The sequence below is a fragment of the Rhamphochromis longiceps genome, linkage group LG12, assembly GCF_057381845.1.
Source record: "Rhamphochromis longiceps isolate RC_006_pf linkage group LG12, R_longiceps_female_GT1.1, whole genome shotgun sequence".
In the NCBI taxonomy this organism is placed as follows: domain Eukaryota; kingdom Metazoa; phylum Chordata; class Actinopteri; order Cichliformes; family Cichlidae; genus Rhamphochromis; species Rhamphochromis longiceps.
The window spans coordinates 44,619,676-44,641,061 of record NC_140568.1 but is presented as its reverse complement, the minus strand read 5'-3'; the positions used below and the strand labels follow the sequence as shown (position 1 = coordinate 44,641,061).

The following is a 21,386-nucleotide window of genomic DNA, read 5'->3' as shown; positions in this document are numbered from 1 at the left end:
CAGTTTGGGCGCGTAAGGGGGAAAACCTCCTGCTCCTGCTTGGGGCGACTGCTGTGTGAAGAGTATCTGATGCCTCTGAGCGCATGGCACGGGCGAGCTGCCCACGGAAGCACCCGGTGCTTGTTGAGAGTAAGAAATAACTCGAAGTCGAAATAAGTCTCCAATAACACCAGAAAAAGTTGCCAGATTTGTCGCTAGTTGCTTTTTGGGAAAAAAGTCACTAAGGGGGTCTGAAAACTTGCTAAATATAGCGATAAAGTCACCAAGTTGGCAACACTGGAAGTGAACAATGGGAGCCGGCTCCTTATTGTGAGCTGTGTTTTTTTTTCTTCTTCCTCCCTTCCTGTCTCTCTCTCTCTCGCACTGCATGCTGGGAGTTTGATGGTGGTGAGTTTGGTGTGTTTGAGTGAGAGTGTGTAAGTTTTTCATTAAATGCTTTTTTTTCCGTTTTCTCGCTGTGTTTATGTATGATAGTTTCATAGCTGTCTGTGATTGTGTAGTTTGTTTTTCAGTTTGACAGGGAGTGGGATGCTATCCCTGTCTTTGAAGCATGGAGTCAGGGTTTTGCCGCAGCCAAGCACTACTGTCGAGCAGTTGTTGTTGGCTGTAGGTGAGCAGGTGGGACATGGAAACATTTCATACGCTTCACGTATGAATAAAGCGGTTATCATATTCTTGAAAGAGCAGGGGTCTGTCAATCAGCTTATAGAGAGTGGCCTGTATTTAAATGAGGAATTTATGCAGGTTTCACCCCTCGCAGTGCCCTCCACTTGGATCACTGTGTCGGGGGCGCCTCCGTTTATTCCCAATGTGGCTTTGGAGCAAGAACTGAAGCGGTTTTGGGAAATTTGCAAGTGGCTGGAGGACGGTGAGTCTGGGCTGTAAGGACGCCAAGTGAAAGCATGTTCAGTCCCTTCGGAGGCAAGTGTTCATGTTTTTAGACTCCCCCCACACAGACACTGGATGTCTCCTTCTGTGTAAAACATGAAGAACGGTTCTACATGGTGTATGCTAGTTCCGGGAACATGAAATGTTTTGAGTGTGGGGATGTGGGTCATAAGAAAATAATGTGTCCTCACAGACAGCTTGCAGCGTGACCCGCTGTGGATGATAGCGGGGAGGATATTAGCGGGCAGCAGGTGCTAAACGTGGCTGTGCCGGTTTTCTCCCGCGGACGCTACGGCTTTTGTGTGGAGTGAGGTAAGCAGTTGTATGTCTACAACTAAGTCGAAAGAGAAGGCGGAGGCTGAACCTGCGGTCAGTACAGCACAGAATGGGAATGCTTTAGCACATTGACTCCTGACTCTTGGTGGCGCTGTCACTCGCTCGCTCTGTGGTAGTCTCACTTTCTGTTCCTGCTCAAACACAGTGGTGTTTCTGAGTAGCTTATTTCCTTAGCAATTTAATTAACAACTTTAAAATACATTCCTTTTTCATAGTATAATCTTCACGTGCTTCATACAAAGCACACTTTCTGTGTACTCACTACCTAATTTATAGCCAAAGTATTCACTCACTGTCTCTTTACTGTTTCGCTAGCTTAGCTTAGCTCGTAAGCGACTCGTTAGCACCATGGCTATTTCACCTGTCCCTCCTGCACTTTCCTGCTCATTGTGTCAGATGTTTAGTTACTCCTCGGCCTCCTTTAGCAGTAATGATACCTGTAACAAATGTAGCATATTTGCAGCTCTGGAGGCCAGGATTACTGAATTGGAGACTTGGCTTCCCACCCTTCATTCACTCGTAGCTAGCCAGGCCCCTGTAGCCAAAGATAGCTAGCTGTTCCCTGGCAGACCCCAAGCAGCTGGGGAAAGAGGGCGGCTGGGTGATGGTGAGGAGGAAGCATAGTCCTAAACAGAAGCCCCAGGTACACCACCAACCTGTTCATGTGTCTAACCGTTTTTCCCCACTCGCCGACACACCCGCCGTAGGTCAAACTCTGGTAATTGGTGATTCTGTTCTCAGACATGTGAAGCTAGAGACACCGGCAACCATAGTCAATTGTCTTCCAGGGGCCAGAGCAGGCGACATTGAAGGAAATTTAAAACTGCTGGCTAAGGGTAAACGTAAATTCAGTAAAATCATAATTCACGTCGGCAGTAATGACACCCGGTTACGCCAATCGGAGGTCACTAAAATCAATATTGAATCGGTGTGCAACTTTGCCAAAACAATGTCGGACTCTGTAGTTTTCTCTGGGCCCCTCCCGAATCAGACAAGGAGTGACATGTTTAGCCGCATGTTCTCCTTAAATTTCTGGCTGTCTGAGTGGTGTCCCAGAAACGATGTGGGCTTCAAAGATAATTGGCAAACCTTCTGGAGGAAACCTGGTCTTGTTAGGAGAGATGGCATCCATCCCACTTTGGATGGAGCAGCTCTCATTTCTAGAAATATGGGCAAATTTATTAAACCCCCCAAAATATGACTATCCAGAGTTGGGACCAGGAAGCAGAGTTGCAGTCTTACACGCCTCTCTGCAGCTTCTCTCCCCCTGCTACCCCCCCAAAAACCCATCTCCATAGAGACTGTGTCAGCTTCCAAAAAGACAAAAAACAAACTAAAAACCAGCAACAAACAACTTAAGCATAAACAATCACAAAGAAAGAACAATACAGTATCCACATCTGAACCAAAGAGTAAAACAGTGAAATGTGGATTATTAATTAGTACATGACTTAATAATTGATCAACAAATTGATTTACTCTGCCTTACAGAAACCTGGTTGCAGCAAGATGATTATGTTAGTTTAAATGAATCAACACCCCCGAGTCATTCTAACTACCAGAAACCTCGAAGCACAGGCCGAGGGGGAGGTGTGGCAGCAATTTTTCACACCAGCCTATTAATCAACCAAAGACCCAGACAGACTTTTAGTTCATTTGAAAGTCTGATGCTTCGCCTCGTCCACCCCAGCTGTAAAACTCAGAAACCAGTCTTATTTGTTATCATCTATCGTCCACCTGGGCCTTACACAGAGTTTCTGTCTGATTTCTCAGACTTTATATCTGATTTTGTCATGGTCCCTGTGCCTCCCCGGCCAGCCCAGTGTGGCCACAAGTGTTTGTTGTTTTTCCTCTCACTCTGTCTCTCCTACCTGTCTGCCTGGGCGGAGCTCTGATTGGGCTCCTGCCCTTGGCCCACGCACCTGCAGCTGATCTCGAGCAGATTGCAGTTCTCTGGCTCTTAAGGCTGGGGCTCTGAGCTGTTCGTCGCTGGAATATTGAATAACTCTCGTTAGTATTGCCTGGCTTCCTTGCGACTCTACTGTTCCCGTGTTTGCCTTCGACTTACCCTCGTCTGTGTAAACAGGTTTACCTGGATCAGGCCTTTTGTGACTCCTGGACCCCGTGAGTAGGAGAGTGAGCTGAGCTGCTTGTGTGGAGACTGTTTGAACGAGGAGCAGAGCAAGTGCGATGAAGTGTGTCTCCCCAGCCAATTGATCCCCGGGACCCTGGTGTTTCCCCCCCCCCCCCTTTCACGTGTATAATGTAATTAATAAAGTATCGTTGAACTGTGCTACCTCAGTCTGCGCCTGAGTCCGTTCCACCGCCGTGACAGAATATTCCAGCCACCATGGACTCAGCAGATTCTGCTTCCTCCCCGTCTCCCTCCGCCCCGGTCACGCTGGAAGCAATCTTACAACGCCACGAGCGAATGCTTGTTCACCTCGGTGAGAATGTCGCTGCCTTAACTCTAGCAGCTGCTCAGCGCACTCCATTGCCGGAACCCTCCCCTACCAGCGAACCCGCCCAGGCGTCATCAAGCTCCGCAGTAAGTGCTGCCTCACCGGTTCCGGTCCCGGCTGTGTGTGAGTTTCATCTCCCCACACCTGAGCTGTTTTCAGGGGATGTAGGGAAGTGTGCGGGTTTCCTTATGCAGTGCGCTCTCCAGTTTCGCCAGCGGCCTCATGCCTTCTCTAATGACGGGAGTAAGATCTCATATTTTGTTCAGTTGCTACGAGATCGTGCGCTGACCTGGGCACAAGCCGTGCTGAGCGCTAGTCCCGAAATTACTTATGATGATTTTTTGTCTCTGTTTCGGAGTGTTTTTGATAAAAGCTCCACTGCTGCGGCGGCTGGGCTCCGCCTCATGAACCTGAAGCAAGGTAAGCGGAGCATGGCAGATTTTTCAGTTGACTTTTGGACACTAGCGACGCAAGCGGGGTGGGGGCAGGAAGCATTAAAGACGGCACTGCTAAACAATGTGAGTGAGGAGATTAAAGATGAACTGATGGTGCGTGAGTTACCCTCCTCTTTAGGTGCGATCATGTCCCTATGCATCCGAATAGACGATCGCCTGCGTGCACGGCGAAGCACGCAACGTCGCTTCGCTCAGCCTCGGCCACCGAGGGACGCCTCACCGGGGCCTGGAGCGACACTCGAGCACGGCGAGGTTGAGGAGGAGGAGCAGCCCATGCAACTTGGACGATCGCAGCTCTCACCCGCAGAACGTCAACGGCGTATGGCTGCCGGTGAGTGTCTATATTGCGGCCGTCAGGGCCATTTTGCCTCTTCATGCCGCGCACGGGCAAAAGGGCGCGCTCGCCAGTAGTTGAGAGAATACTGGTGGGCGATATAACTACTAAAAGTTCTCTCCCCCGGCTTATGTTACCTGCAAAACTCACCATTAAGAATGTTACCCACTCTCTTCAAGCTCTAGTGGATTCAGGTGCTGAGCAGAGTTTCATTGACGCAGCTCTGGCGAAAAAGCTAAACGTCACACTACACGCCCTACCCGATCCACTTGCTGTCACAGCCCTGTCTGGGCAACGCTTGTCGGACATAACCCAAATCACAGAACCCCTGTCTCTTACTCTCTCGGGTAACCACTCAGAGCGCATCGAGCTTTTCGTGTTTCAAGCACCGCGCACCCCCCTTGTATTGGGTTATCCATGGCTGCTCCAACACAATCCGCACATCGATTGGAAGAAAGAGAGAGTAACCGGGTGGAGCATTGACTGCTACATGAACTGTCTCCAAGCTGCACCCGCTCCTACCACATCTCCAGGGCCTGACCAGCCGGTTGAGCCTCCGGATTTGACCTCGGTCCCGCGTGTTTATCATGATTTGGCTGAAGTGTTTAGTAAAGATGGGGCACGTTCACTTCCCCCTCATAGACCGTATGACTGTGCGATTGATCTCCTGCCTGGGGCTCCGCTTCCCTCTGGTCGTTTGTACAGCATTTCTCAGCCAGAGAGGGAGTCTATGGAGAATTACATTGCTGAGTCTCTCGCTGCAGGCATCATTCGGCCGTCGTCCTCCCCAGTGGGAGCGGGGTTTTTCTTTGTTGCTAAGAAAGACAAGACCCTTCGCCCCTGTATCGACTATCGCGGGCTTAACAAAATCACCGTTCGTAACAAGTATCCTCTGCCCCTTCTTTCTTCTGCTTTTGAGTTACTTCAGGGTGCCACTATCTTCAGTAAGTTGGACCTGCGCAACGCCTACCATCTGGTGAGAATCCGTGAAGGGGATGAGTGGAAAACGGCCTTCAATACTCACCTAGGCCATTTCGAGTACCTTGTGATGCCGTTCGGCCTGACCAACGCCCCAGCCGTGTTCCAGGCTCTTGTTAACGATGTTCTCAGAGACTTTATTAACCGATGTGCTTTTGTCTACTTAGATGACATTCTCATCTTCTCCAAATCTAAAGCGGAACATGAGGTCCATGTAAGGCAGATCCTGCAGCGCCTGCTGGAGAATAGGCTCTTTGTTAAAGGAGAGAAATGTGACTTCCACATGGATTCAGTGGCGTTTCTGGGCTACATCATCACCAGAGGGGACTTGAAACCTGACCCGGCAAAAGTTCAGGCAGTGTTGGACTGGCCCAGACCACCCGATCGCCGGCAGCTTCAGCGCTTTCTGGGGTTTGCTAACTTCTACAGGCGTTTCATCAGGGATTTTAGTAAAGTGGCTCTGCCTCTCTCTAGGTTAACGTCACCCAAGGTGCCATTCCACTGGGACCAGCTGGCTCAGGAAGCCTTCTCTCGCCTCAAGGAACGGTTCGCCACCGCCCCGATCCTTCGTCAGCCTGACCTCTCCCTGCAGTTCATTGTGGAGGTGGATGCATCGGAGTCTGGAGTAGGGGCCGTGCTCTCCCAACGGTTCGAGGGTAAGCTCCACCCCTGTGCTTTATTCTCTCGTTGTCTTTCCCCAGCTGAGAGGAATTATGACATCGGAGACCGCGAACTTCTGGCCGTAAAGCTGGCTCTGGAGCAGTGGAGGCACTGGCTGGAGGGAGCTGCACAGCCGTTCATTGTATGGACGATCATAAAAATCTCGAATACATCCGCTCGGCGAAACGGCTCAACTCACGGCAGGCCAGGTGGGCTTTGTTTTTCACCCGGTTTCATTTCACCATCACTTACAGGCCAGGCTCCCGTAATGTTAAGCCAGACGCTCTTTCCCGGCAATACGCCCCAGTCGGAGAGGAGTCCGACCCTGGATCTGTTCTGCCTACTTCCTGCGTTATTGGAGCAGTTACGTGGGAGATCGAAGAGCTCATCCGGGAGGCACAAGAAACTGACCCTGATCCTGGCACGGGCCCCCCTGATCGACTCTTTGTTCCGGCGGCTGTCCGGTCCCGGGTGCTCCAGTGGGCTCACACGGCCCGTTTTTCCTGCCATCCAGGAGTTCACCGCACCACTGCATTTCTGCGCAGGTATTTCTGGTGGCCCGCCCTCATTAAAGACTCACGGGAGTACGTCACCGCCTGCACCACTTGTGCTCGAAATAAGCACTCCAATCAACATCCGTCTGGATGTCTGCAGCCACTCTCCACACCCAGCCGACCCTGGTCCCACATCTCTCTGGATTTTGTCACTGGTCTGCCACCATCTGCAGGTAACACTACAATATTGACCATCGTTGACCGTTTCTCCAAAGCTACCCATTTCATTGCGCTTCCTAAGCTCCCCACAGCCTTGGACACTGCCCGACTCCTCACCACGCACGTTTTTCGGCTCCATGGCATCCCTGAGGACGTTGTCTCGGACCGGGGCCCTCAGTTCACGTCGCGGGTGTGGAGGGAGTTCTGCTCTGCCATAGGTGCCAAGGTGAGCCTCTCCTCTGGCTTCCACCCGCAAAGCAACGGCCAAACGGAGCGCATCAACCAGGAGTTGGAGGCCGCCCTCCGCTGTGTCGCCTCCCATAACCAGGCCATCTGGAGTGAACACCTGCCGTGGATAGAGTATGCTCACAACAGTCACACGTCCTCTGCTACCGGTGTGTCACCCTTCGAGGCGTCTCTGGGATACCAACCACCTCTGTTTCCCATGGTTGAAGGTGAGCATACTGTTCCGTCTGTCCAACATCACCTCCGCAGGTGTCGCAGGGCCTGGCGGGCCACTCGGGTGGCTTTACTCCGGACGAAGGAACGGAATAAGGCACTCGCGGATCGCCACCGGACAGCCGCCCCTGAGTATGTGGTGGGGCAGAAGGTATGGCTCTCCACTCGCTTCGTGCCCTTACGTGCCGAATCCAGGAAGCTCACCCCCAACTTCATCGGCCCGTTTGAAGTCTGTGCTGTGATCAACCCTGCATCCGTCCGCTTGGCGCTGCCACGCAATATGCGTATTCATGATGTGTTCCATGTCTCTCAGGTCAAGCCGGTGGTCTCCAGCCCGTTGTGCCCTCCTTCCAGGCCCCCGCCGCCCCCCCGGCTCGTGGGTGGCCAGCTGGTTTACGCCGTCTCGCGCATCATGGACTCCCGCCGCCGGGGTCGGGGTTTTCAGTACCTGGTTGACTGGGAGGGCTACGGGCCAGAGGAACGTTCCTGGGTGCCCCGGTCAGCTATCGTGGGTAGGGACCTGCTCCGTGACTTCCGCCTGCACCCGGGTAAGCCTGGTGGGTCGCCGGGGGGCTCCCGTTGAGGGGGGGGGGGGGGGGTACTGTCATGGTCCCTGTGCCTCCCCGGCCAGCCCAGTGTGGCCACAAGTGTTTGTTGTTTTTCTCTCACTCTGTCTCTCCTACCTGTCTGCCTGGGCGGAGCTCTGATTGGGCTCCTGCCCTTGGCCCACGCACCTGCAGCTGATCTCGAGCAGATTGCAGTTCTCTGGCTCTTAAGGCTGGGGCTCTGAGCTGTTTGTCGCTGGAATATTGAATAACTCTCGTTAGTATTGCCTGGCTTCCTTGTGACTCTACTGTTCCTGTGTTTGCCTTCGACTTACCCTCGTCTGTGTAAACAGGTTTACCTGGATCAGCCCTTTTGTGACTCCTGGACCCCGTGAGTAGGAGAGTGAGCTGAGCTGCTTGTGTGGAGACTGTTTGAACGAGGAGCAGAGTGAGTGCGAGGAAGTGTGTCTCCCCAGCCAATTGATCCCCGGGACCCTGGTGTTCCCCCCCCCCCCCCCCCCCCCCCCCCCTTCACGTGTATATAGCGCACCAGTGTAATTAATAAAGTATCGTTGAACTGTGCTACCTCAGTCTGCGCCTGAGTCCGTTCCACCGCCGTGACAGATTTAGTTCTGAGCTCAGATAAAATAATTATTGTGGGTGATTTTAACATCCATGTAGATGCTAAAAATGACAGCCTAAACATGGCATTTAATCTGTTATTAGACTATTGGTTTCTCTCAAAATGTAAAAGAACCCACCCACCACTTTAATCACACTCTAGATCTTGTTTTAACATATGGCATAGAAACTGAACATTTAACAGTGTTTCCTGAAAACCCTCTCCTGTCTGATCATTTCCTGATAACATTTACATTTACAATAATTGATTACACAGCAGTGGAGAGTAGACTTTATCACAGTAGATGTCTTTCTGAAAGTGCTGTAACTAAGTTTAAGAATATAATCCACCCACTGTTATCTTCTTCAATGCCCTGTACCAACACAGAGCAGAGCAGCTATCTGAACGCTACTCCAACAGAGGTCGATTATCTTGTTAATAATTTTGCCTCCTCACTACGTACGACTCTGGATACTGTAGCTCCAGTGAAAACTAAGGCCTCAAATCAGAAGTGCCTGACTCCGTGGTATAATTCTCAAACACGTACCCTAAAGCAGATGACTCGTAAGCTGGAGAGGAAATGGCGTGTCACAAATTTAGAGGATCATCATTTAGCCTGGAGAAATAATTTGTTGCTTCATAAGAAAGCCCTCCACAAAGCCAGAACATCTTACTATTCATCACTGATTGAAGAAAATAAGAACAACCCCAGGTTTCTCTTCAGCTCTGTAGCCAGGCTGACAAACAGTCAGAGCTCTGTTGAGCCAACCATCCCTTTAACGTTAACTAGTAATGACTTCATGAACTTCTTCACAAATAACATTTTAATCATTAGACAAAAAATTTACCAATAATCATCCGATAGATGTAATATTATCTACAGCTACTTTTAGTACCATTAATTAATGCTTCGATCTTAAATATGATCAACTTATCTCTAATAATCAGCTATGTACACAGCAAAATCTCCAGTGTTAAATTAACACTAGAGAGTGTCTATATGGGTCCACAACTCTGAGTGTTAAATACAACACTGTTGAGTGTTAAATTATCACTTTTGACAGTGTTATATGTTTAAAAGTAACCTAGTCAGTTTTGAAGATTAACAATGGCTAACACTGAGCAGTGCTGATTTTCTAACACTGGAAAATAACTCAAAATGTTAGAAATATTCCAGTGTTAGAAAATCAGCACTGCTCAGTGTTAGCCATTGTTAACACTGAGCACACTGCTGATAAGAAAGAAAAGTATTTCTTTGTTCCCACCTCTCCCTGTTAATGCCCTACCTGCCCCCTGGCAACACTTTGCTAGATCCGCCCCTGCACAGTTACCAGCTGTCAGCTACTTAGAAAAGGATCCTGGTGTTATTTGTCGCTCAGAAACTGTTCATAACGTCCCTTTCACTCATTCATGTCACCTAAAAGGTAAACCTGTTTCTCCATCACCTGTTCAGCTCTGATGATTCAGTAAGGACATCTCCTGGTTTCATCTTCATGTTTCCCTCTCACCACATATCCAAACCGACATCATGACCAGCAGCTTATACAGCTGTGGCTCCAGCAAGCATCAGCTTATACTAGAAATTAATATTAAATAAATTCTAACAACAGCTGATCAAGCTTAAACGTGCTGCTGTTGTTAAGCACGACATCTGCTGGTTTCCTGTTTCTGCCGCAAAGTGGGCGATAAATAAACAAGAGAGAAAAGCTGATCATTGATCAGTTTCATGATTAAAGTAGAAACAGGAGAGGGAGGGGGGAGAATGAGAGAAGAAGAGGCAGCTGCAGCGTAAAGACAGAATAAATCCAGCTTTGTGTCTTTTTCATTGTAGCTGAAGTTCGGGACAAACTGTGTTCCTTCTCAGCTCAACACGAAACGCGTAATATTTTCTCTGAATGCGGGACGATTCAGTTTGTTACATGATGGTTGGAAACTCTAATAAGTAACCTTATAAATAAAATAAAGTTCACTATCAGTAACATCATAGCACCCACCCAGCTGTAGAAACTCTGTCATGCTAGCTAGCACGCAGTACGAGTTATCGTAACTGACTGTAAAAAGTCAGCACAATGAAAATAAATTGCACCTAAACTTGGTTTATATCTGACCCAGATAGACTGCAGGTCATTAACATTACATTAGGACCCTTCTTCCTCCAAAATTGTCAAAAGTTGGTTGACTTTTCAAGAGAGCGGTATTTAACTTCAATAGCAGAGTTGCCCAAGTGAATGGATATCTGCTACAGCACTCGCAAAGCAGACACTGTGTCTCTGATGGCTTTGTGCACGTGGCTACTGACTTCTGTTGAATTTATGTGTAAGAAATTTTTAGAAAATTGCAGAAGGCAGCAGTAGTGACGGAGACTAAATGGGTCCGGAGGCCGGCCAGGCAGAAGGCAGCAACAACACCATTCAGGAGGCTGTCCATTACGGCAATGATGTCCAGCCAGCAACCTGGAAATAGGCCGGCAATGTTTAGGCACTGGACGTGGACTGGACAGCGGCGTAGCAGTCGCAGGACCAGATGGTGGTGACGCTGCAGGTGACAGTGTGGAAACCAACACCGGGGTGCAGTCCTCAGCTGGCTTCTAAGCCTCCAGGGGTCCACAGTCAGCTAAGAGCTGAACCTCAGCCTCTAGGGAGGCCCTGGAGAGAGTAACTGTCTCTAAACAGGCCACAGAAATTATTTGTGCCGCTCCAAAAAATCATTCCTGTCCACTATGAGATGAAGGAGAACAACAGCCTGATACCTGCAGGCCTGACAGCAGCAGATGTGTCACTGCTGTAACACCTGTAACACTCAGCAGTCGCCTCATTGTTCTGACACACAACAACACTACTGACTACACTACACACTAACTACACACTAACTACACAAGATTTGCACTAAAAGTTGCAAATCTCTCACATCTCAAAACACGCCGTCACTCCTAAAACTTCCTCCTGTTTCTTAACAACTAAATGCCATGTTGCCATATCATTTTTTGATTTGTCAACATGGTACATTTTTCCACCAATAGGAAAGGGAGGGGTTTTTTGGTTTCGTCTTTGATCACAGGCTTTCGAGCGTTTTCCTTATAAAACGCAGTTTTTACCGTTTCTTCCTGCAGTAAATATGCGCAGGTGCGCAGCTTAGAGGGAACATTGCACCTGACCCATCCTTTAAATCTTCGAACAATGTGGCCCCTAAATTTGGACACAGCTACTGTTTCTTCTTCTTCGGGGTTTTACGGCAGCTGGCATCCTTGTACATGCAGTGCTGCCATCTTCTGTTTCAGTCCGTTATTACACTCTTAAATCCTGCTACTTATTCCTGCATCTTTTGGGATCTTACAAAGCTTCAAACGACGCGTCGACTATTAAAGTAGTTGTTGACGATTTTGATCGTCGGCGTAATCGTGACTATGTGCCCTTTTATCGTCTAGCAGTTTGTCATAGTTTTATGTGTTTTGCACACAGGTTTTTCTGGAAAAAGAGATCTCAATGAGAATACCAATTTAAAAAATGATTTAATGACTTTTAATGACCTGTGCTGATTAGATATACCTGTTTCTCACTATGAGAGATAATTTATTTTAAAAACAAGTTATACTTCTTTTACTTTAAGTCTCTTTTGCATTTTCAGTATTCTGTACCACGGGTGTTGGTCTATAATCTCATTGTACATGTATGCAATGACTATTCTAGTTTATCTTAAAGTAGATTTTTTTATTTATGTGCAAATATGGTGGAGTACAAAATTCCAACAATGTCACCAAATACCGATGGAGCCAAAAGTAAAAAAGGCACATCTACCACTGTTGTTCATTTAGATGATGATGCAATGGTTTCATGTTTCAACATGTTTCTATTCCTACAGTCACAGTGGAGACCCAGCCCCTTCAGAGCAGTTGTTCATACAGCAGTGAGTCATTCTGAATCCAGAAATATTATGCTAATTATTTCATGATTAAATTGAATATTAATTAAACAGACTGTACACAAAGAATATGCATTACTTTAAATGAAGAGAGCAATCACACACTTTTAAGACACTGCAAAAAAGTGACCAAATATTGTCTATGTCCTTTGTTGCTAAAATTTTTTATCACTGTAGTGAAGATTCTCAGTGGTAGTCTAAAGAACTTGGAAAGAGAAGTGTCTGGACTTCTTTAAGTTGCTTTAAAAAAAAAAAAAACTAAGGAGAGTTTTCTCCAAGCATGACATCCCAGTGCATTTCAGACCCAGCAACACACTCAGACAAAAACTGGTTCATCCCAAAGACAAAACGCCAAAACACAGACTTAACAACGTGGTGTATGCTGTACAGTGCAGTGAGGAATGCCCAGACCTCTACATTGGAGAGACCAAACAGCCACTTCACAAGCGCATGGCACAACACAGAAGAGCCACCTCCACAGGACAAGACTCAGCAGTCCATCTGCATCTAAAGGATAAAGGACACTCTTTGAGGATGCCAATGTTCACATTTTGGACAGAGAGGACAGATGGTTTGAAAGAGGAGTGAAAGAAGCATCTATGTCCACTGTGAGCGACCATCTTTGAATAGAGGCGGGGTTTACGACACCAACTCTCTGCCATCTATAATCCAGTTTTGAGATCCTTCCCAGACGCCTTAACGCCCACTCACATCCTGGGCCATCTGACCTCAGGAATTCGCATGATAAGGTGGGGCCAGGTTTCACAATGAACTCACCCGAAACTCTGGCTGATTGGGACCCACACCCAGTTTCACACCTTGGCTCAGGCGATTAGGACCTGGTTCTTAACCTGGGTTCGATCGAACCCTTGGGGTTCGGTGAGTTGGTCTCAGGGGTTCGGCAGAGCCTCCACCGTGACATGCACGGCTCATTTTGTGCACCAGTAAAAACATATCTATGTCTTGAATTTGAAAAAAATCACATTTTATTTTTCACTAAAGAGGGGTTCAGTGACTGCGCATATGAAACTGGTGGGGTTCGGTACCTCCAACAAGGTTAAGAACCAATGGATTAGGTAGAGGATCATCAGGTGGTCCATTGTCCCCCTTGGGGGAGACTTCCCTAGGACTTAAATCTGGGACGCTCCACCACTAAACTATTCAGACTGCTTCCATCAGGAAGGAGGTTCTGCAGCATCCGGTCCCATACCAGCAGACTGAGAGACAGCTTTTTCCATCAGGCCATCAGACTGCTGAACACTTCATAGACACCTCAGCTTCACTTACCAGAGCTTCAACAGGTGGCATTTATATACTCCACACTGTATATAAATGCCATTTGTTTTGCACATTTCCAACTGCCAACCTCTGTATATTTTATTTTGTTTATGCTATTTAATTTTTTAAAATATGTATATATATAAATACACACACACACACACACACACACACACACACACACACACACACACACACACACACGTAGATATACATATTTAGTATGAACATTCAGTAATGCGCATACACTCTTATATTATACATATATTTATTCATATAATTCTCAGATTTACCCATTGTTATATTTTGCTTGCTCTTATGTTATTGTAGTTTTGGTCACCTCTGTTGCCTGTGAAGCTCGCACACATGAATTTCACTCGCATGCACTACACCAGTGTACCTGCACATGTGATGTGACAATAAAAGTGATTTGATTTGATCTGACCCTAGAACTGAACAAGCTTCTCAGGTGAGAGGGGAAATGTCTTCATGCAACTCAAAAAAGTCCAGACACTTTTCTTTCCAAGTTCTTTAGACTACATGCATTTAACTGAGGAGAAAAAATGTATTGTTACAAACTTTGTCCTTATGTTCCAAACAGTGAGTCAGACTGAGCTGTGTCAACCTGCTGTTGGAATATCTGGGTTGATAATATTTTGTTGGTGTAGTATCTTAGCAATAAAGTAACTCTGGATTTAAACAGCACTGAAACACAATTAATTTTGCTTTTCTATTCTGTGTTTCCCGCAGTGTCTGAGCTGAGGGTTGTTCTGCTGGGGAGCAGCTGGACTGAGAAAAATGAAGTGGGAAATCTGTTACTGGGAGAGACTGTGTTCACCAGTAAAACTAAAGCATGTGTGAGAATTAGTGGACCACTGGAGGGCAACAAAATTGCTGTCATCAACACCCCCTACCTGCCTCCTCTCAACACCTCCCACCATGATCTGACAGAGTTTATAAAAGACTGTGCAAAACTCTCTTCTCCTGGACCTCATGTGTTCCTGCTGCTTGTACAGCCTGAAAACTTTACAGAAGAACACAAACTGAGACTCTGCAGAGTCCTTGAAGGCTACAATGATCGATCATTTGATCATTCACTGATACTGACCTCAGCACCCAGAGAGGAGAGCTCAGGTTCTGTGGAAGACTTCATGAAGAGTCCAGCATTAAATGAAATGATCAAAAAATGTAAATGCAGATACTTGAAGAGGAGCAACGTTGAACTTCCAGAGCTGTTAACACATTTGGGGGAAATTACAAAGGACAACAATGGAGAGCATGTCAGCTATGAAGCTTTTGAGGACACAGCAATGACTTCAGCAGGAGATCAACAATACCAAAAACAAAAGGACTCAGAGACTCCAATCACTGATGCTGTTAAAGCTGCAGGTAAGAGGAGAAACTCTTCTGACAAGGATGAAATACACAGAATATATAACATATGCATCAATAGGTTACGTAGCAATGTGTCATTTTCACAGGACTGTCCAATAAATTCAAACTAATCACTCCTCAAGTTTCTGGAAAAACACCAACTTCAACCAACAGTAAATAAAATTATCTCAGAGCTCATTCTGTTTCTTAGCTCATCCATCCAACTGTTTGAATTGTTATGTGTAGTATATATTTTTATAGCTTGTGCAGCACGTTGGTCAGCTGTTGTTTAAACTTGACAATTCTAAAAATAAAGAAATTATTCAGCTAAACTTTGTAATCTCAGAATGTAACACCACAATTTTGTTTAAGTTAACTTTGACTTTAAACAAACAGTTGTGCAAATAGCTTAAATATTTAACACATTCACAAACATAATTGCTGACGGCATTGGTAACTGGATTTGTATCTTTAAGTGTGACTTGGACAATCACGTCACATTTGACCAAGTCAATCAATGAGTAACACTAAAGGTTCTCTGAGCATTACGAGGACTGAAGAGATCTCCTCATATAAGCCAAATGTTGTGATTTTAGATTAATTTGTGTTATTGTTGTGTTGTTGTTGTATCACAGTGTCTGCGTTCAGGATTGTGCTGCTGGGCAAAAGTGAGGATAAGAAGACAAAACTTGGTAACTTCATCATTGGGTACCAAGGATTTCACTGCCAGAAACAATCCCCCATCATTCACTGCGTGGCCTCCTGTGGAGAGTGGAGAGGAAAACTACTGACAGTGGTCAAAACTCCAAACTTGTTCAGTCTGTCTGAGGAGGACATGAGAAGAGAAGTGAAGAGCTGTGTGAGTCTCTGTCATCCTGGACCAAATGTTCTGCTGCTGTTGGTCAAACCTTCTGATTTCACTGAGGAGAACAGAAAAACTCTGAAGTTCATCCTGAGTCTGTTTGGTCACAATGCCTTTAAACACTCAATGGTCGTCATCACACGTGAGAATGAAACGAGTTTCTCTGTGAATGAAGTCCTCAGAGAATGTGGAGGAAGGTACTGCAACATGTCTGACAATAACTATGGATCATTAATGCAGAAGATTCAGGAAATGACAAACCAATACAATCACCTGATCAAACCATCTTTAAACCTGGTTCTGTGTGGGAGGAGAGGAGCAGGGAAGATGTCAGCAGCCAAGGCCATTTTAGGTCAGACTGAGCTTCATTCAGCCTCCAACTCATCAGAGTGTGTTAAACATCAGGGAGAGGTGTGTGGACGTTGGGCTTCCCTGGTGGAGCTGCCTGCCTTGTATGGAAAACCTCAGGAGGCAGTGATGGAGGAATCACTCAGGTGTATCTCCCTCTGTGATCCTGAGGGTGTCCATGCCTTCATCCTGGTCCTACCTGTGGCTCCCCTCACTGATGAAGACAAGGGAGAGTTGAAGACCATCCAGGACACATTCAGCTCTCGAGTCAATGACTTCACCATGATTCTGTTCACTGTGGACTCAGATCCTACAGATCCAGCTGTTGGTAACTTTGTAAAGGAAGGCAAGGACATCCAGGAGCTCTGTGAGAGCTGTGGAGAAAGATCAGTTGTTCTCAACATCAAGGACAAACAGCAGATCCCAGAATTGTTGCAGATTGTGGACCATGTTAGAACCAATAAGGATAAACCAGGCAGCTATACATTAGAAACATTTGCATATGCCCAAATAGATAAAATTTATAGGCAAACAGAATGTATCACCAAGCAACAAGCAGAGCTCCAGATGCTGAAAAATGACACTGCATCCAGTTGTAAGTATTTTGACATGTTATGGGTTTCCTAACTTTTAATGTATATATTGGAAAATCTCTGAAGTAACTTGAGCTCATTTGATGTTGCAGGTGATGTTCAGCAGGAGAGCCCAGAGCCTTTTAGGATTGTGCTGGTAGGGAAGACTGGCAGTGGAAAGAGCTCCTCAGGAAACACCATTGTAGGAAGAAAAACGTTTAAAGCTGAATCAAGACAAACATCAGTCACCAGGTACTGTCAAAAAGAACAGAGTGAGGTGGACGGTCGTCCTGTTGTTGTGGTCGACACTCCTGGTCTGTTTGACACAACATTGACCCACAAAGAAGTTCAGGAGGAGATGGTGAAATGTGTCAGTCTTCTGGCTCCAGGACCACATGTCTTCCTGCTGGTGTTACAGGTTGGAAGATTCACAGATGAAGAGAAGGAGACATTAAAACTTATAAAGGAAGCCTTTGGAAAAAATTGTGGAAAGTTCACAATTGTTCTTTTTACAAGAGGAGATTCACTGCAAAATGATGAACTGTCCATAGAGGAGTACATTGATCAGAAATGTGATGACTCCTGTAAGAAGCTGATCTCTGACTGTGGAGGAAGATACCATGTGTTCAATAACTATGATAAACAAAACCGCACGCAAGTTAGTGAGCTGATAACAAAGATTGACACCATGGTGAAGAACAATGGAGGAAACTACTTCACCAATGAGATGCTGCAAGAGGCTGAAGCAGCAATAAAGAAGGAAATGGAGCGAATCCTGAAGGAGAAGGAAGAAGAGATGAAGAGAGAGAGAGAGGAGCTGGAAAGAAAACACGAGGAAGAACTGAAAGGAATAAAAGTAAAAATGGAGGAACAGAGAGCAGAAATTGAGAAGGAGATGAACCTGAAAGCCAAAAAACTGGAGGAAAAAGAGGAATATATTAGGAGGGAGCGTGAAGAACGAAAGAGAGTAGAGGAAAAGATGAAAGAAGAAGATGAACGGAAGAAAGAGCAGGAAGCAGTTCAGAGACAGGAGTGGACAAGTAAACTGAATGAGTTAGAGAAGCAAATCCAGGTAGAAAAATTGGAAAAAGAAACAATTGACAGAAAACTGGAAAACAGCAGAAAAGAGATGAAAGATAAAATTGAAGCTTGGGAGGAGGAACGGAAAGATTGGTGGCAAAAACGACACGTGGAAGAAGAACAGAGACACCAAGAGGAGGAACAAAAACTAAAGAATCTCCAGGAAGAATATGAGCAAGAAAGGGATGATTTAGAGAAGAAGAAGAAGAAAGACGAACAAGCCAGAAAAGAAGAAGAGGATAGAGAGAAAAAAGAATTAGAGAAACAATTCAGGACTGAAATAAAGACTATGAAGAACAAATATGAGGAAGAGGCCAGAAAGCAAGCTGAAATATTGAATGGATTCCAAAAGAAATATGCCAACGACTATTTAGCTCTGAGTAACGAGTACAGCAAGGAACTTGATTGTCTGAGGCAACAACATATGAAACAAATTGTAGACAAAGAGGAGAAATACAAACTTTTAGAGGAACACGGAACCCACAAAGTCAAAGAGTTAAAGGACAAAATAGAAGAACTGAAGAGAGAGCATGAGAAAGAAATGAATGAGCTGCAACAGAAATACAAAAATAGTTGTAAGATCACGTGATGTTCTACCATCATTCATAAACTGATTGTGATATGAATTTTTTATAAGTGTGAGTTCCTGAAACTTCAACTTTTAATGAAAGGTGCAATTTGAAGTTGGACAGTTATTTGTTCTTTTATTGATGATTCATTGATTAATTTCCTTTAATAATACAGACGGTGGCATTAAGAGAACAAAACGGATATACTCTGTGATCAGGCAAGCAGAGATCTACACCCACACTCAGTTTATCTGTTACTGTCTATTTTGCATTTCTAATTTGTCATTAGACTTTGTCCTGCTGCTTGAGGAAGATTTTTTTTTTTCATTCACGTTACATTCGTGCTTTACACTTTTTGATAGTGTGAGATCATTAGAGTGCAGAAAATCATGCAGCATGGGAAAGACTTCAGTGTTGTTTGTATCCATGCAGTTCTTCCAAAGGTTTAACTTCTTTATCATGGCCTCAACTTTATCTTGAACATTGAATATAGTTGCAGTATATCCATCCATCCATCCATCCATTCGCTACCGCTTATCCTTTTCAGGGTGGCGGGGGGTGCTGGAGCCAATCCCAGCTGTCATAGGGCGAGAGGCGGGGTACACCCTGGACAGGTCGCCAGTCTGTCGCAGGGCCAACACAGAGGGACAGACAACCATTTGCACTCACATTCACACCTAGTGACAATTTGGATTATCCAATTAACCTATCCCCACAAACTTGCATGTCTTTGGACGGTGGGAGGAAGCCGGAGTACCCGGAGTCTAGTTGCAGTATAGTTGTTGAAAAATATCTGCAGCAGTTGTCCTTTCTTCCAGCGGTTTACAGAACAGCATGTCCTCCTTGATGGTTCCTTTATGAATGTAGCGCACATATACGAGGAGATGCGCCAGGCCAGCCACATCCGTGGACTCATCTAGGCAAGGCAAGGCAAGGCAAGGCAAATTTATTTGTATAGCACAATTCAACAACAAGGTGATTCAAAGTGCTTTACAGAGACATTAGAAACAAAAACAAATAAAAAGCATGATTTAAATGATTAAAACAAGCAAACAAACTAACTAAACACACACATTTCACACCTGTTCGCGCGATCTGAACCCTTATCGTAAGGGGAGCTACCAGTCCTTCTGTGGACGAGCTACTTTCTATTTTAAATTCCCTGAATTTAAAATACTCTCCAGACCCAGTCTAGACCCTGCTGGGGAGCTACCCAGAGCTCTAGCTGTAATCTAGCTGTATTGCATAAAATTCACTGTGGCGTATGCGCAGAAGTAGCTGCTGTAAAACATTTTCTGACATTGCATTAATGTGCCGTGAGACAGTATTGTTTGATGATGGAATGGACTCTATCGTCTTTTTTGCCTTTTCCCCCAACATTGTCCCTACCATATCTAAAGCTGCAAGGAGAATGAGGTCCTCCACAATAGTGTGGGGTTTGTTGTTTTTAGCCACTCTGTAACTGACCATGTAAGATGCTTGTAGTCTGTTTTTATTCACAATATCTGGCCCTTGAATGCAGGTTTTACTTGTTGAAAGTGATTTTAGCTGTCGCTCAAAATATTCTCTTGATTTATTTTTCAAATGGGGATCATTTGTCTCTAAATGTCTGCGCAAAAGTGAAGGTTTCATTGAGTTCTGAGAAAATACTTTTGCACAAATAACACATTGTGGCCGTGAAAATCCACCAATATTTATACACGTGAACCCCAGCGAAATATAATTGTCATCATATTTGCGCTTCTTTGATGAGGTTGTGTTACAGTCCGAGCTGTCTTGCTTTCTCCCACTTTGACGCTCCGCATCAGACACTTCATCACTTTCCACATGACTGGCTCTAGCTATGCTAGCCACTTGGCTAGTAACCACAGATACATCCATGCTAGCATCCAAATCTGACGAACACATTGTTGATCACCTGTGCGGTCACTGGAAAATGCATCTTCAGATATGAACTGATTGGTTGTTGTGGTCAGTGTCTCTGTGGTAGGGCCTTTTTTTCATGTTAACCACTTGTCCATTTTCGCACTGCACTGAATGCTTGGAGGCAATGTCAACTGTTAGGTGTCAGTCATTTAGGCGAGTCACGCCCATGTATTTTGTCAGAGCTATTTTTTTGCTGAACTATATACCAGAGGGTGGTATGTAGTCATGAATTTGATAGCCACATAAAACTGCATTAGCGCAAATTTCGGCTTTTAAAATTTTTGATCCCCACTCCAACCCTGACCCGCGTACCCCTACAGCCACTTGCGTACCCTCGGGGTACGCGTACGCTAGTTTGGGTGTTAAATGAGACAAATCAGAAGATTTAATGACAGATTCTGAAGTTCTAGGCTTATGCTTTGTGCATCTAGTAAAAGAAAAGTAAATAAGGTAATATGGTGCATATATTAATTTTATATTAAGTGTAATCATGGTATGGTATGTCTGTGAAGGTTCTCAGTCATCCAGGTCATCGTAGTCAAAGGAGCTTGCATGGTATGGTATGTTGGTATGGGTATATATATATATATATATATATATATATATATATATATATATATATATATATATATAAAACACCCAGCACACCCCTGCGGGCGGTTTATCCTTCAAGCTCGGGTCCTCTACCAGAGGCCTGGGAGCTTGAGGGTCCTGCGCAGTATCTTAGCTGTTCCCAGGACTGCGCTCTTCTGGACAGAGATCTCCGATGTTGTTCCCGGGATCTGCTGGAGCCACTCGCCTAGCTTGGGAGTCACCGCACCTAGTGCTCCGATTACCACGGGGACCACCGTTACCTTCACCCTCCACATCCTCTCGAGCTCTTCTCTGAGCCCTTGGTATTTCTCCAGCTTCTCGTGTTCCTTCTTCCTGATATTGCTGTCATTCGGAACCGCTACATCGATCACTACGGCCGTCTTCTTCTGTTTGTCTACCACCACTATGTCCGG

General features: G+C 45.7%; 1 protein-coding gene and 1 pseudogene across 3 annotated transcripts in view; both read left to right on the top strand.

Annotated features, from left to right (window-relative positions):
- The window catches only part of LOC146658104 (GTPase IMAP family member 8-like), a 32,227-nt gene extending 11,279 nt beyond the window's left edge, over positions 1-20,948 (top strand). For 2 of the 3 annotated variants that reach the window (XM_085426523.1, XM_085426524.1), the window contains 4 exons: positions 12,311-12,355; positions 14,399-15,037; positions 15,658-16,827; positions 16,918-20,948. In XM_085426523.1, coding sequence (XP_085282649.1) covers position 12,355; positions 14,399-15,037; positions 15,658-16,827; positions 16,918-18,473 — 3,366 coding nt within the window. In that variant the 5' untranslated portion in view covers positions 12,311-12,354 and the 3' untranslated portion in view covers positions 18,474-20,948. The remainder of the gene's footprint in view (positions 1-12,310; positions 12,356-14,398; positions 15,038-15,657; positions 16,828-16,917) is intronic. The other variant, XM_085426525.1, reaches the window with a different exon arrangement.
- LOC146658105 (uncharacterized) lies at positions 739-11,043 on the top strand (annotated as a pseudogene).
- Positions 20,949-21,386: the final 438 nt, after the last annotated feature.